This window comes from Cottoperca gobio, chromosome 24 (assembly GCF_900634415.1).
Source record: "Cottoperca gobio chromosome 24, fCotGob3.1, whole genome shotgun sequence".
In the NCBI taxonomy this organism is placed as follows: Eukaryota; Metazoa; Chordata; class Actinopteri; order Perciformes; family Bovichtidae; genus Cottoperca; species Cottoperca gobio.
Window position 1 is genome coordinate 21126912 of NC_041378.1, and position 17200 is coordinate 21144111.

At 43.1% G+C, this 17200-nt stretch overlaps 1 protein-coding gene across 1 annotated transcript in view; it reads left to right on the forward strand.

Moving 5' to 3' along the window:
• Positions 1–16976, forward strand: part of nt5dc1 (5'-nucleotidase domain containing 1) — a 66670-nt gene extending 49694 nt beyond the window's left edge. The window contains exons 10-12 of the mRNA XM_029425176.1: positions 5078–5251; positions 11464–11632; positions 14552–16976. Coding sequence (XP_029281036.1) covers positions 5078–5251; positions 11464–11632; positions 14552–14664 — 456 coding nt within the window. The 3' untranslated portion in view covers positions 14665–16976. The remainder of the gene's footprint in view (positions 1–5077; positions 5252–11463; positions 11633–14551) is intronic.
• Positions 16977–17200: the final 224 nt, after the last annotated feature.

Here is a 17200-nt window from a genome sequence, read left to right on the forward strand (position 1 = left end):
TTATGTGTGTGAAAAATGCAATATGAAGGGGTGTCACAGTTTCCAAAGGTTTGGTAACCAGTGATTTCATTTTGAAATACATATAATACACAATTGTGTCTGTCAGATGACACAAATATTAGAATTTCATGTGAAAGCCCTAAAAATAAAAGTGACTACTGATTCGTAATACTTTTTATTTAACCGTTTCAACAGTCTTTTCCTCAACACTAAGGAATGACATCATGTCTGACTTGTGAGGCATAAAAGTCACACAGCCATCAATCACAATGCTCATTTATCAACAAAAAACTGAGTTAGGGCACATAACCAGTGTTTATTACAGCAGTTTTCTTTTTATTATGGTTAATATTTGTGGGGGGCATTATAGGCTCTCTTTTTTTGATAGCAATGTTGGAGAGATGAAGAAGCAAGACAAGGTCCCAGTTATGCGGTGAGTTCCACGTATGTTAAATTTAACACACAATTTGCAGTGTTAAAAAGACTCTGTGTTGTTTACTATTGAGGGAACTGAGAGAAAGAGAATGGAGGAAGCTGTCATATTAGCTGTGTCACACAGTCCGATCTTATAGAACCCTCTGGAAAACTGAGCAGAAGAATTGGGTTAGATGTGCACGAGTTTCTCCACAGTCTCGCCAACATTTAGTTATTCCTGATGATTATTCTCTTGATAAAGAATTACTTCACATACTTTGATTAATTTCCAACCACTCTCATTCAGTTCCATGCTAATGTTGGTAGCAAGTTCTATTTCTGCTAACAGGGTAAAGCTTGTGGGTGTTGTAGTATCCCACAGGACTAAATAATAAAAGAAAGAAAGATGGGACAGATCAGGCAGAGCAGCCCCCCCGTCCCCCCCTCCTCGTCCCTCACTCTGCTCAATGCACCTTCTGTTCCGCAGCCACGTGGAGAAAGCTCTTGTGGAATTCAGTGTCAACCTGCACTTATAGCTGCTTTAAACACTCCTCCGGGGTGACCTGAGGCACTCTGTGTTTTTAGTTCTTTCCACTTTCACCTGACGGGACTTATTGCAGGTGGGCTGAATGGAGGCATTGAGGGAAGATTACAATCCCCTCTCAGCACAGTGCTGAAGCTGATGGGGTCATGGTGGAGCTGATGGGACACTGTTATGGAGATTCAGGGTAGTTATGATCATTCTGAAATGTTTTTTATCAGTGACAGAGGAGTTTGGATTCAGGGCTATCATGACCAAATGAGGACCAAATTGTGAAATTAGTGTAGTAAGCCAATGGAGAAGCTGGTGAGGCTTTGTGTAGCAGGTTAAAGCTTTCTTAATAAATAAGTGCAGGATAGTGCACTGTCCCAGTTGGGGTTGTAACAGTATAACAATATCAGGGTTCATCGGTTTACTGCGGCATTAAAATTAGCAGATAGTATACCGTGTACATTGAGTGTGTGAGTTAAAGCTCCAGATAGCAGCACCTACAGTATATGTTAGTTCTTGATAATCATAGGACATTATTTTAAAAGCTTACAGCTGATATTATTTTTCATTTAGTAGTTAATTTAACATTATATAGTGCAGCTAACATAACTGTTATGTAACATAATTCTGTATCATAGTAACTGTTAATAATACAAAAGATAGTGTAAAATTGTATACCGTGAAACTGTGATATTTCCGGTTAGGGTACCTTGAAAATCTCGAACCCTAGTCCCAGTGAGTCATAATTTTATCGGCTGACATTTTATAAGTCAAGATAAGTTATCCTCCAAATGTCAAGTGGCACTAGATCTGTCAAGCCAAGGCAACGCCCTCTCATTTCTATTGGTCCTACTTTGTAAACCAAGTCAAAGGATCTTAAATCCTTCAACAAAATGTAAATAACTTTTTGGTCACTTTTCTTACATTTAGTATGTGGACCTGCTTTATTCTGCCTGGTCTCAACTGCATTGAAAACATGTGTAATCATCTCATTCTGTTGGCAGAATCTGAATATGAGACTAAATAAGAGAGTAAATGACAAAATGGGGTTTTGTCCTTTTGTCTTGTTGGCCCCCTCCTCTCCCTGTGCTCCAGGCCCACACAGTGTGCAGCACAATAGGCTCATTAAGGCCCCTGCATGCCTGCAGCTCTGTTTACCTGGGACTGGCTTCAGCTTTAACTGCTCCTCTGAGTGATGAGCTGATAAGAGACAGGGGCCACAGGCCCACACTACATGTCATCTTAAAGCTGCAGTAAGCTGATTCTGATAGCAAGAGGATGGGAAGTAGACTCTAAAACACACTCAGGACAATGAGCCTTGATGAACTATGTCACCAGTGAGACAGCCATCAGACACTGAGACACAGGGGAGTCTCTCTGGAGTCCATGACCTGCTCACTCAACAATACACCAATAGATGTCGGACTGTTTTCACCTTCCAGTCGTTTACATTCAAGGATAATTTATTGTCATTATGCAACACAGGGTTGCACAACAAATGCAGTGCACTCCTGAAGTGGAGGAATATAAACAAAGAAAAACACTGGGTTTTTTTTTATTTGGGCAATTAATATGTCCAGCATCATTAACATAAAAATATTTCAACATCGGGGAAACATTGTCCTTCAGCTTTGACGTTTGAGCCCCGAGCATCAGTGATTTATACACATAAGACATTACATTAGAGCAGTCTTTCTCAAAGAGTGGTCCGCGGACAGCACTTTTTGAATATTTGGGTTAGGTGGTCCGTGACTTTGAGAAACAATATATTAGAGACAGAAATCCTTCCAGTTACTGCCATCTGGATGCCGCTACAAACAATCTGTAATCCTCTCCCTCAACAAATTAAAATAGGCACTCTGTTAACACCATTCCTGTATTGTTCCTATCAACTGTAGTTTGAACAGTTTTAGTTACGTGCGTGTTTTCAAATGTGTCTTATTATCTTATATTTATGTTAGTATTGAGCCGAGCTGTTTGGGGAAAGCCAATTTCAAGTCCCAACTTAATTTTTCTTTGAGGTTTCAGAATGCATGACCACCTACCACTACATACATTATGTATAGAGTGTGTATCAAAGCACTGTTCTGTGTATTATATTGGAGTAGATTTGAATCCAGTCATTAAATGGCCATGCATAACACTGTGTTGGCCAGTCCTAGCATGGGCCTATGCCAGTATAAGCTGCACTGTGGCAGAGCAAGTCATGCTCTGGGTTAAGGATAAAAGACAACAGCTGATGGCTGCATTTACAACCAATGAACAGTGTCATAGTGTGTGTGTGTGTGTGTGTGTGTGTGTGTGTGTGTGTGTGTGTGTGTGTGTGTGTGTGTTTGTGTGTTTGTAAGAGAATTCTGATTCACTTCATGGTGCTTTCCCTCATGCAGAGCTCAGTGTGGTTCAGGCTAATGTAAGTCCATACACGTCGAATGTCTTCTGTAATATGTTGCCTCTGTGCTGGAATCCTCAGCTTCTGTAAACATTTATCATCGTGAAGCCACGACTCTTTTTAAGGTGTGAAGACCAGCTGTGGGCAGTTCTGGGAAGGTTTAGTGGAAATGTGATAATAATAATACATTTAATTTATATACCACTTTTCAAGATACACAAAGACGCTTACGCTTACGCGCCCTCTCGACCCCCCCCCCCCCATGTTTGTTTACATGGGAGGGCCGGCCTGAGACACGGCTCAGCTCTGAGGGGGGGACCAGACGGTGCTACTGGAATGCCTTACATCCTCTTTATAGCCTTCTGACTCCTGCAGAGAGGTTTGATTTGGATCTCACACACACGTTGGTGATGGCTAGAAAGGGATTACATGATGCAGCTTCTGTGTTATCAAGTTCATCCCAGATTTTAGGTTTTATATTTCATTGGATGATTGTTCCACACAGCTAGGTTTCACACTGAGCCGAAATGCAGGTTCACGTCTTCAGATTTCATTACATATTGGCTTTGGTTGGGGGAAAACATAAATATTACAACTGTCAGCCTGGAACTACATCCTGAATATGATCCAGGCATGAAGGCCTTGCTTTAGAACGGCTTCTTATTTTTTACTTGAGTGGCACTTGTTTTTTATAGTAACAAGAGCTCAAATGTGTGATGTGAGTCCCTTATAGTGAAACACCGAGAGTTATCACCCCTTCCCCTCAGCTTTACAGATCCTCGATACTTTGGTTTTCTTGCCTACAACTCAGAAAAAATATACAATAAAACCATATCTTCAAAAATAACTACGATCTCTAGTTCCTGTTAAAAGCATTTAGTTGCACAATACAACACATCCACTTTAATTTAGTCAAAGTTTCATCATTGTTGTGAGGGCTTTTCTTATTGACCTAAACTGATTGCTACATTACAAATGTAATGTCATTTTGAAACTAGTGCTAACTCAGAAGTCACTTTAATGATCTAACTGCTCAAGTGACCCTGAGGAGTGTGTTGTCTTATGGTACAGAAATGACTGAAAACCAATGTAGAAAATAATACATCAGAAAGGAGGTAGCATTTGTAAAAACCCCAGAATTATCCTTTAATAGCACTGCATGTGGTACTGCTTTTTTTCTGGTACATGAGTAAAGTAGTAGTAACGCCAGCAGTGATACATGTCAGTAGTCAACTCCTTTATTGAGCCCTAACCCTTACAGGAAGCCTCATTTCTAAGCATTCTGTATGAAAGAAATCCAAACAGTCTTATTGTTCAGTATTCCTGTGAACTGGCCTTTCACTTTGTGTTCAGAATGTCCGCAAATTTCTGTGTCTTTTCATTTTAATATGCAGTGTTCTCCACTGCTCACTTCATATCCTCTCACATTTAAAAGGGAATAAAAATAAATGGTTGTTGAAATGGGCTTTAAAGCTATGAGCGGCATGCGCCTGCACTTCACTGTTGGAATGCGTCTCAGCTTTCTTTTCTTTCCAGACGTGGAGAACAAAAGAGATGTGATGGTCAAAGAAGTTGTGATGAGTTTTGCAGACTTATCATGTCTGGTCTGGTTTACACTGGGGGGCCATAAGACATATGTCAGCCGACTGCTAAGAGAAGTGCAACTTTACCACGGCACTGGAACTATTGTGCAGCTGTTGAAAGTAAACAAGCTGTCACCTTCTTTTTCCCTCCCTCTACAGGTAGTGTACTTTGGAGATAGCATGAGGTCGGATATGTTCCCTGCCTGCAGCTTTGGGAAGTGGGAGACCGTGATGATCGTGGAGGAAATGGAGGGGGAGGGGGTCCCGAAGAGTGACGCAGCAATGTCTAATGAGGCCCAAGTGGAGCCGCTGGAGAAAAGGGGAAAGTTTGAGGTAAGTTCACTGAAGCAGCTGTTTCCGTTTAGCGGTGATGTCTGATGGTGGCTACTTTAGCCGCTAACACCCCATTCTCTAAGCCAACTGTCTGCGGCCTAGTTGCATTATGGGTAATGTGGGTTTTGACAAGGAAGAAGAATGTGGGAGATGAAAAAGATGATATCTGTGGTTCTGCTGCATCGATGTTTTAAGTGCAATCTGGCCAGATAAGCGGCCTCCGTCATTCCTCCTGGAAAAGATAACGTTAAAGTTGCATCCACAGCTCGCTCCTCTGATCCAATAGCCGTCATTCTTGGGGATTTATACGAGTTACAACCTGTTTTTTTTATCTTTTGCCAATGTAAATAAACTGTGAAAGTACAACAAATGTTTAAATGTTCCTGAATAATGGACACTGGTTAAGAAAAAAAATCAATCTAATTTTAAAGTAAAACTTTGAGACAAACTAAAAAGCTACATCAGACTATAAAAGTTTGAAAATCAACTTTGTATTGGTAATGTCAAACAAGCATGGTCTTATTTTTAGAACCGGAAACAGATTCAGAATAACCATTTAAAATGATTATTTAATAATTATATTAAATCATCCAAAGCTCCCGGTCCAGTTGCTGGCAGACTTTATCCACTGTAGCTAGCTAATTAAGCTAACTGAAAATGCTGTTTAATGTGACTCATATTAAAAACAGAAATCATGTACAAAGGGTTTTAAATATTCATTTGATGGCTATGTGATGTGATGTGGAGCTGGTAATGAGCTGTAATGTAATTATTTTCATAATCGATTAATTGTTTGTTCTATAACAGCTGTACAGCACGTTTCAGAAAATAGTTTAAAATGTCCATTCCGGTTCATGGTGATGTCTTTAAATGTCTTGTTTATCAGTTCAGAACACCATCCATTCATCGTCTACCGCTTATCCGGGGTCAGGTCGCGGGGGCAGCAGCTCCAGTAAGGAACCCCAGACTTCCCTTCTCCGGGCCACATCCTCCAGCTCCGACTGGGGGATCCCGAGACGTTCCCAGGCCAGTGAGGAGATATAATCTCTCCACCGAGTCCTGGGTCTTCCCTGGGGGCTCTTCCCAGCTGGACGTGCCTGGAACACCTCCCTAGGGAGGCGGCCAGGTGGCATCCTTACTAGATGCCCGAACCACCTCAACTGGCTCCTTTCATCGCAAAGGAGAAGCGGCTCTACTCCAAGTCTCTCAAGGATAGCTGAGCTTCTCACCCTATCTCTAAGGGAGACGCCAGCCACCCGTCTAAGAAAACCCATTTCGGCCGCTTGTACCCGTGATCTCGTTCTTGCGGTCATGACCCAGCCTTCATGACCATAGGTGAGGGTAGGAACGAAGATCGCCCAGAAGATCGAGAGCTTTGGCTTCTGGCTCAGCTCTCTTTTCGTCACAACGGTGCGGTAAAGCGAATGTAATACCGCCCCCGCTGCTCCGATTCTCCGGCCAAGACCCCAAGGTACTTGATGCAGCAGCGATGAGATCCTCAGGCCACCGAACTGCAACCCCTCTCCTCCGCGACTATGCCTCGATATCCCGTCCATGAAAATTACGAACAGGATTGGTGATAAAGAGGCGGAGGCCAACATTCACTGGGAACGAGTCCGACTTACTGCCGAGTATCCGGACACAACTCTCGCTTTGGGTGTACAGGGATTGGATGGCCCTCAGAAGTGACCCCCCTCACCCCATACTCCCGCAGCACCTCCCACAGTATCACCCGGGGGACCCGGTCATACGCCTTCTCCAGATCCACAAAACACATGTAGACCGGTTGAGCGTACTCCCAGGCCCCCTCCATAGAGGGCATGTTAGTCGGATTCAGGAGTTCCTCAAAGTGCTCCTTCCACCGCCCGATAACCTTCTCAGTCGAAGTCAGCAGGGTCCCACCCTTGCTGTACACAGCTTTGATGGTTCCCCGCTTCCCCCTACTGAGGTTCCGGATGGTTTTCCAGAAGCACCTTGAAGTCCTTCTCCATGGCTTCTCCGAACTTCTCCCACACCCGCTGCTCGAAGGGCGAGTCCGTCGGTACCCTGCAACTGTTTCCAGAGTCCTTCCGGATAACATAACCCGGCCAGTCGAAAGGCTTCCCTGACCACCGGGGTCCACCATGGTGTTCGATGGTTACCGCTCCTTGAGGCGCCTAAGACCTTGAGACCACAGCTCCTCACCTCAGCTTCAGCAATAGAGGTTTTGAACATCGCCCACTCAGATTCAATGCCCCCAACCTCCACAGGGATGTCTAAAAAGCTCTGCCCGAGGTGTGAGTTGAAGATCTCCTGGACAGGGTCTTCCTCCAAACGTTCCCAGTTCACCCGCACTACCCGTTTGGGCTTACCGGGTCTGCCCAGAGTCTTCCCCCACCCCTTGATCCAACTCACCACCAGATGGTGATCAGTTGACAGCTCCGCCCGAATGTCCAAAACATGCGGCCTCAGATCAGATGATACGTTCACAAAATCGATCATTGACCTTTGGCCTAGGGTGCTCTGGTACCGCGTACACTTATGAGCATCCTAATGTTCGAACATGGTGTTTGTTATGGCCATTCCATGACTAGCACAGAAGTCCAACAACAAACGACCGTTCGGGTTTAGATCAGGGAGGCCAATCACGCCTCTCCAGGTGTCTCCATCGTTTCCCACATGCACGTTAAAGTCTCCCAACAAGACTACGGAGTCCCCTACTGGAGCCCCCTGCAGGGCTCCATTCAGGGTCTCCAAGAAGGCCGAATACTCTGAACTGCGGTTTGGGGCATAGGCGCAAACAACAGTCAGAGTTTTCCCCCCCATAACCCGAAGGCGTAGGGAGGCGACCCTCTCGTCCACCGGGGTAAACTCCAACGTAGCGGTGCTCAGCCAGGGGCTTGTGAGTATCCCCACACCCGCCCAACGCCTCATACCTTGGGCAACTCCGAAGAAGAATAGAGTCCAACCCCTATCCAGGAATATGGTTCCAGAGCCAAGACTGTGCGTAGAGGTTATCCCTACCAGATCCAACTGGTAGCGATCCACCTCCCGCACTAATTCCGGCTCCTTCCCCCACAGAGAGGTGACGTTCCATGTCCCCAGAGCCAGCCTCTGCTGCCCTGGTCTGGTCCGTCGAGGTACCTGACCATCACTGCCACCCGTGTGACAGCGCACCCGACCCCAGCGTTTTTTCCCATGAGTGGTGGGCCCACGTAGCTTCTTCGGCTGTGCCCGACCGGGCTCCGTGGCAAACCCGGCCACCAGGCGCCCGCTGTCGGGCCCTCCTTCTGGGCCTGGCTCCAGATGGGGGCCCCGGGCTTCCTCCGGGCAGGGTCTCTCCTTCTCTTTCCCTTTTTTTCATGAGGTCGTTTTGAACCATTCTTAGTATGGCCCCTCGCCTGAGACCAATTTGCCTTGGGAGACCCTACCAGGGGCACAAGGCTTCAGACAACACAGCTCTCAGGTTCATAGGGACACACAAACCTCTCCACCACGGTAAGGTGATGGTTCCCGTAGAGGCAGAGTCCAGAACACAAAGATATTTATTTTAATATGATCTAAAACAGAGAAAAGCAGCACGTCTCCATATTTGAGATGCTGAATTTTTGCATGAAAAATTACGATTATCAAAATAGTTGGCGATTATTAATCAAATAATCGTTGAAGCTCTCATGTGATATCATTGTAAAGACTGAGGGACATGAGGCCGGGCTACAGCATCCTCACCTGTTAATGATCCACAGAAGACATGGAAGTGAAGACACAGCCGAGTACTTGTGTTGCAGTTCAGAGCCAGTTACTCTGTATTTTACTGTATATAAGGAGTATAGTATACTACTATTTAAGCATGATAAGGACATATGTAAATCAGATTTTTTTGTAGTATAACAGCATTTGGCTGCTGAGCTTACATAGAGTACGTGTGTGTATTATTTTAAACATTATGTTTTCTAATAAATTAAATTAGTTAAAATCTTGCAGATCAGCCTGTTATTTTAGTGAATCAAGCAGCAGGAGAACAACATTACTGACACAGATGAAATCTTGATGAAGATGTCGTAAGCAGTATATTTAGTGACGACTTTGATTCCTCTCATCTGTGTTGAATTATGTCAGAGGTACAGTATATCTCAAAAGTGAGTACACCCTTTAGATTTTTGCAAATATTCTGTTATATCCTTTCAGGGGATAACATTATCCTACTGAAACTTTGATATAACTTAAAGTAGTCAGTGTGCTGCTTGAATAACAGTATAGATTTATTGTCCTTTGAAAATTACTCAGTACACAGCTGTTAATGTCTAAACAGCTGGCAACAAAAGTGAGTACACCCCATAGTGAACATGTCTAAATTGTGCCCAAAGTGTCAATATTTTGTGTGACCACCATTGTTATCTAGCACTGCTTTAACCCTCCTGGGCATGGAATTCACCAGAGCTGCACAGGTTGCTTCTGGAATCTTCTTCCACTCCTCCACGACGACATCACGGAGCGCACGGATGTTGGACACCTTGCACTCCTCCACCTTCCTCTTGAGGATGCCCCACATGTGCTCAATTGGGTTTAGGTCTGGAGACATACTTGGCCAGTCCATCACCTTAACCTTCAGCTTCTTCAGCAAGGCCGTTGTCATCTTGGAGGTGTGTTTAGGGTCATTATCATGTTGGAAAACTGCCCTACGGCCCAGTTTCCGAAGAGAGGGGATCATGCTCTGCTGCAGGATGTCACAGTATATATTGGAATTCATGTGTCCCTCAATGAAATGCAGCTCCCCAGTGCCGGCAGCACTCATGCAGCCCCAGACCATGATGCTGCCACCACCATGCTTGACTGTAGGCAAAACACATTTGTCTTGGTACTCCTCACCAGGGTGCCGCCACACACGCCGGACACCATCTGACCCAAACAGGTTTATTTTGGTCTCATCAGACCACAGGACATGGTTCCAGTAACTCATGTTCTTGGATTCATTGTCTTCAGCAAACTGTTTGCGGGCTTTCTTATGCATCGGTTTCAGAAGGGGCTTCTGTCTGGGGCGACGGCCATACAAACCGATTTGATGCAGTGTGCGGCGTATGGTCTGGGCACTGACAGGCTGACATCCCACTTCTGCAACCTCTGCAGCAATGCTGGAAGCACTCGCACGTCTATTTTTGGAAACCAACCTCTGGATATGACGCTGAGCACGTGGACTCAACTTCTTTGGTCGACCCTGGCGAGGCCTGTTCCGAGTGGAACCTGTCCTGGAAAACCGCTGTATGATCTTAGCCACTGTGCTGCAACTCATTTTCATGGTGTTGGCAATCTTCTTATAGCCAAGGCCATCTTTGTGAAGCGCAATAATCCTTTTTTTCAGCCGCTCAGAGAGTTCCTTGCCATGAGGTGCCATGTTGTCCAGCATTCAGAGAGAATTGTGCCCAAAACACCAAATTTAACAGCCCTGCTTATCATTTACACCTGAATCCTTGTAACACTAACGAGTCACATGACACCAGGGCGGGAAAACAACATCATTGGGCACAATTAGGACATGTTCACTATGGGGTGTACTCACTTTTGTTGCCAGCTGTTTAGACATTAACAGCTGTGTACTGAGTAATTTTCAAAGGACAATAAATCTATACTGTTATTCAAGCAGCACACTGACTACTTTAAGTTATATCAAAGTTTCAGTAGGATAATGTTATCCCCTGAAAGGATATAACAGAATATTTGCAAAGATCTAAAGGGTGTACTCACTTTTGAGATATACTGTATGTGCTGAAAGAAACTCTCCATCCTCCTGTTTTTTCTTCCTTTTCAAATATTATATTTAGAAATATTTGTATGTGATGCTTACACTGTCAGATGTTTTTTATCGTCTCTGAATACCATGTAACAGTTCCTGATGACATTAACTGATCATGTGCAAAGCTCAAATGTATCATTTTGGTTAGTGAGGTTTGAGTCTTATCACATTCTGCTGTCACAAAGATCAGTGCTCATCAGCTCTTTCCGTGTATAATAAATGCATGGATGTTGTAGGAGTGATTATGGGTAAGAGAGCAGGGGATTTCTCAGAAATAATGATTCATACTGTATTCGAAATAACCCCCAAAGCTGCTTGGGTAAAAGCCAGTTTGAAGTGGCTGTAAGGGTGGAATTCCCAGCTCCTTTTATCAGGTCTGCACATGTCTGAGAATGATCTGAACACAGTTACATAGTTTGGTTTGTGTGGACTTTCTCCACAGGAGCAGGGCATGAAGTCTCCCTCTGATGTGTCCAAGCAGTGGGGCTCCTACTTTGTCGACTCACATAGAAGCGGAGGAGGTGACGAGGAGAGCCAGAAACTGACCTGGTGCTGCCACTGCATTCACAAATACAGCACCATGGCCATCCCTAGTGTTGAGCACATAGCAGGTATGTGACAGGAGACACATTAGAGACACTGTTACACATCTGCAGTGGTTTGATGGAGAAAGGAGAGCAAAAACAGAAGGTGCAAATAATAACAGTAATAATTATAATACATTTTAAAGAGCCCTTCTTTATTTTTGAGCAGGAATGCAACATCTACACAGTTTGTAGTTATACGAACAGCAATTGTCACAGCACTGCAGCTCCACATGACAGGACAAGATTTCATTGACAAGACTAAAGAGACTAAAATGTCGTGTAGGAAAAAAAGGTTTTACTGCTTGCTGCGTGCCCCATATCAAGACTACAGCGGCTGCACACAATGAGCACAATCTAATTTACAGACTAAAGGCCCTGTCACACATATCCGTATGACAGAAATGTATGCGCATACGAAAATTTGTCAGAGTCCAAATACGTCCAACCTTTCATCGGATCGGATCGTAAAAGTGAACATATACAGATATGTATGTCTAACCTAGCGCATCACTTACTTATACAAACGTGTATACGTGTATACCCAACGTGTACTTCATAAGATATGCAGACGTTATGTTACGTTAGACATACGTGAATACGGAATACGTAGGTGAATATTTACCTACGTAAATACAGTACGTAAATACCTATGTGACTACGTTAGAGGTACGTTAGATATAGGCTACGTCAGCTGATGGTGAATCCTACAGCCAATGTATTGATAACAATTGGATAACCTATTCCTACCCTATGTTAACATTATGCCTGACGACGGAGTAACTTATTAAACGTGTTTCTACAGTACAGCTAGCGTTCAGCATTTTAGCCGTTCTCCAGCATCAGCATGACGTGAACCAGATGGCACTTTTCCAGCTCCGTTGGTCAGACGCTCTGATACGTTTTAAATAAGTAAGTGATACGCTATCAATGTTTGACATACGTATAATAATTTGTTATGTATTCATTATGTATACGTCAGCACCGCTGTGGAAAAGTTGGACGTATTTGGACTCTGACAAATACGTCCTTCAAACGATCACAACTTACCCTTAATTTATATCAACCTATTGCCGATATTTCCTATGCGGCGGTATACGTTTCTGTCATACGGATATGTGTCACAGGGCCTTTTGGGAAAAAGAAAGCACATGATATTGTGGCTAGACTAGATTTCCTGAAACTAAAAACTAGAACTTGAACTAAAAAAGACTCAAATGTCAGCAGCTTTCACTGACTGCCAAACTAAAATAGTTAATTTTCTTTGACTGAGAAAAAAAGAAGGAAGAGGTTAATAAAATACAGCAAAGATGAAGAAGGACAGTTGATACAGGACTAAGGCTAAATTTTTTAATGAATTTAAAAAAGGGACAAAATGAACACTAGTCTAAAGGCAAAAGTGTTAGTTGTTTCAAACCGCCTTGATGACAGACAAGAGCGAGTAGCAAGACACTTCAAAGGCATTGATGGTGTTGGACTCGAGTACATAAGAAAAGTGACTGCAGTAGTTATGTGAATAAAAAAGAAAACTTGACTCATAATTTCAAATTCTACATACTTTCTTATCTCCACACACCTGGCCAATCACTGCGTGAAGTGGGTGTGGAAATGGAAATGAGGGATTTTTGAATCCTCTGTTAATGGTCACACACAGCACAGCACACACAGTGATGTAACCCATCTTAGTATTAGGAGCAGTGTGGGGATCCGGTGCCTTGTTCAAGGACACATCGGCAGTGCCCCAGAGGCGAATTGGCACTTCTCCAGGTACCAGTACCACACTCCTTATTTGGTCCGTTCGGGGATGTTACGACCCCGGCTCGGCGAGGGAAAATGGAGTAACATACACCAGATATTGATGGCAAAATAAGATATATTTATTAAATATGGTGGACAATTTGACAAACAATTGCTTTTGACGACACCACAAAGAACAAAAGGAGGGCTCTTAACACAAGAGCAAATAAGGCATCAAAGCCAAACTAACAAAACAAACTCGGGGTGAAAACTTGATAACAGAAGAACACATAAAACAGCAACGGGGCACCCTAAAGTCTAACAGAAAACACTGCACTTCTCATCAATTAACGGCAAAGGTAAATCTAGTTCCAACACCTAGGATACAGTACACAGAATTTCAACCAACAATATACGATACTCTAGTATCCACACACAAGTACGAGGCATCTGGCTGACAACACCAGCAGCCCCGACTGTCGAGCTGGCTTGGCATTTGTAGTCACCGGTCTCTCCCGTGCGCCTCGGATTGGAGAGCCGGAATAGGTGCACACCAATCACAGCCGGTCTTCATCGAGGTGGGAGGAGGAGGTGTCGCAGCCAATCAAGCGGGCGGCGGTCACACATCCAAATCTGCATATCTAAATAGGGACACAAGGTGCATGCATCCACAAAGTAATCCCCCGCAGATAAACAAGGCCGTGGCCGTAACAGGGGACGTGACCCTCCGGTTCCCTACGGACTGAGCTCCTGCCCTATCACAAACAGGAACATGACTGTTGGTGATGGTGCTCTTTAAGGATATGGAAAGTAGTGGAGTAAGAAATATAAACAAATATTAAGTCATAATATATGTTCCCTTTTAATCTTAAAACTGGAGCAGAATGCTTCATTTACATGTTCAAATTAGAAACATTTTTAGGGGTTCTGTTTCCTCCCACAACACTTTGCAGACCTGTTATTTGTAATAGTTTTGTGCCAGAGTTGTCTCTTAGGAGGCAACAGATCAAACACCAATGAGTCCAACAGTCTCCGGCATGATTACTACCTGCTGTTTAGAACAAAGGGTGCTTTTCCACTGAATAATAAATCATGACTCTTTAACATTACCTTTATGCTTTCAGGAGTGGTGCATTAAAATACAGGTGTCCTGCACATGTACTGGATAACCTGCCATTGACTTTTCCTGTTTGATTTGACTCTTTCTAGATCTCCCCCTGGACTACAAGTTCTCCCGGTTTTCTCCCGACAAACCCTGCACAACCGGCTACTACCCCAGGCCCCCGGATTCTTTGCTGAAGAGGTGCGAGAGTCTGTCGTAAAAAAAAAAAGAAAGGGAAAAAGTAAAAAAGAAAATGTCCTCCTTTACCCCTTTGCCTCAGGAGAGGAATGTGCCTCCCTTTTTGCCTGTAGTTTCGCACCTGACCCGCCGCCATCTGTGGAGCACAGGAAGCATACACTCCTCACCCATTTAGAAAAACCATGTGAATGTAAGCCACAGTATCTCTCTGTAATAACGCCTACATTTGAACGTTGTTTTGTGGTTTAGTGTACTGTACACGTGGAAGTACGACAAAATAAGTGTGTGTGTGTGTGTCTGCATACAGTAATAATAGAAAATGTAGTGTTTTATTGTTTCATGTGTGAGGCCCTTATTATTTTCTATGGTAGATTGTTTAAAAATCTTAATTCTCTGAACTTTTCCAAAATAAGGTGAACATTTGACCGTCTCTTTATCCCTGAAGTGATTACCTCAAGAACGTTATCTACTGTCAGCTGGACCCAGATGGTCACAGTGTGTTTGTCCCTAAAATTCCTTTGCCGTCATTGTGTCAGTATTTCTGTATAACACTGTTATTGTAAAGTTCTCTTTTCTAAATAAAGTTTCACTGTATGCATTTCAGGAACCATAACAATAGCTTTATGGTCCTCTGTTTCCCCTGTGTCAGTTTCGTATAAAGTGTTAATCTTCAGGTCATTGTTGCTAAAGAACTGGCACAATTCTGTCCTCTGTGTTGGCTGTCTCAAAAACACAACTTTGGGAAACACTTAATAATAATAATTGATGAAGAAGACTATGCTAGATGTTCTCTGTATTATTTTTGGTGCAACGGTGACGTGCTCTTTGAGTGATTGTGTAAAAACATTGACTACTCGTGATTCATTCATATGCAGTACCAGATTGAGAGATGCCTACCGACTTCTGAATGGTGATTTTGTCGGTGTGCATAGATAATATTTAAAAGACATTCAGTTTAGGAAAGATCTGGAAGTTTGCTTGTTTCACTCACTTCACTAAAGGTTGATTTCAGATTTGTCTCTGTGCATCTGGGAAGTGTTTAGCCTAGCTTAGCACTGGACTGCTCTTAGCCTCAGTCCAATGAGGAAAAATACAACTTGCAACAACTCCAAAACTTAAATGTTACGTCTTGATATTTAGCAAGTTTGTCACAAAACAAGAGTGAACTCTAGGGGTCAGTTGAGTTCATTTGACAACAGAGTTGGGACTAAACTAAAATGGTATCATTGGTCCACTTGGTTTATATTAACTGAGAACCAACGTGGGAATCCATGCGTGCCAGGTCCAAATGATAGTCTGTGCAGTCTCATCCCATTCCTCTAGGGTCTACATGTCAATATTTCTAATACCTAACTGGATCCAAGCTGACTCAAAATAGGCTATCATCTATTTTGGTCAGTTCAGGTCAACCCCATTTCGGCTCGGTTCTTATTATCCATGGGTCTATTTTGAAAGAGTCTGAATGTATGCGGGTCACGTCTGCTTCTTATTGTTGCGTTAGCAAAGGGAACAACAATAGTTATAGTTAATAGCTAGTTTGCTAACAGGCAGGCCAGAGTGACCATGCATTTACAAACGCCCCCTTCTGGAGTGCAGGGTAGGCCTGTTGTGCTTGTACACTTGGAATTTTAGTTTGAGAGAGATCGTTACATACCTAATACGTATTCTGTCTAAACTGTAGATTGAATTTTGAATAAAAAGCATCGGCCCTACTGTGTACGGTCACTGCACTTAGCTGGTCTTTGTCACAAATATATTTTAGTTTCAACGTTGTTTTACATAAACAATACAAAATGTAAATAAAATTAGTTTGGAGGTTTTTTTAGAAGTACTTTTTATGGAGCCAGACTAGCTTCTTCGCTAGCTGCTAGCTTGTTTGCTAGACTTTGTGCTAAACTGGGTTAAACATCCAAGGCTAATCTCTACGTTAACCCCACACAGGTGATACTGGTTTCAATTTTCTCATCTGGCTCTGAGTAAGTCATCATACAAGAGGATTTCCCAAATTACCTTTTAGATGACCATCATTTCACAAATAAAGAGAGAATATTTTGACAATGAGCTGCACATAGCTGAAATAGGTACGTGAGAATGGTCATCCAAAGTGTATTAATACTTTTGCTGTGTGCGCACGTTTTCGGCATAGGCTACAGCTGTGGTGATTGTACTTTTCTTTCCTCATTTTACCTGGAAAATCTGACATGCACATTTGCCTTATGTTGGATTCATTTGTGGTCTTAAGTTTTTGAAAACACAGGGAAAGTTCAATTCTGTGTTCTAGTGTTGAAGTACTGTCAATGAAATAAAATGTTCTACAATTTTTTTTACATGGGGTTTTCTCTTTTTGAGTTTTCTTTGCAAACTTCAGCAAACAAAGAGCATGTTCTGTACACACTGAAATACAATGACTTTCCAACCACAACGGTATAAACACTATGCTGTCTAGTCAATCAGTCATTGTCTAGTAGACTTTTAAACTGCACAACTCGACCACTTGGCTACATTGTTATATTAAGCATTAGCTACTTCAAGTGCAAAGATGTAACCAAATCTTGACT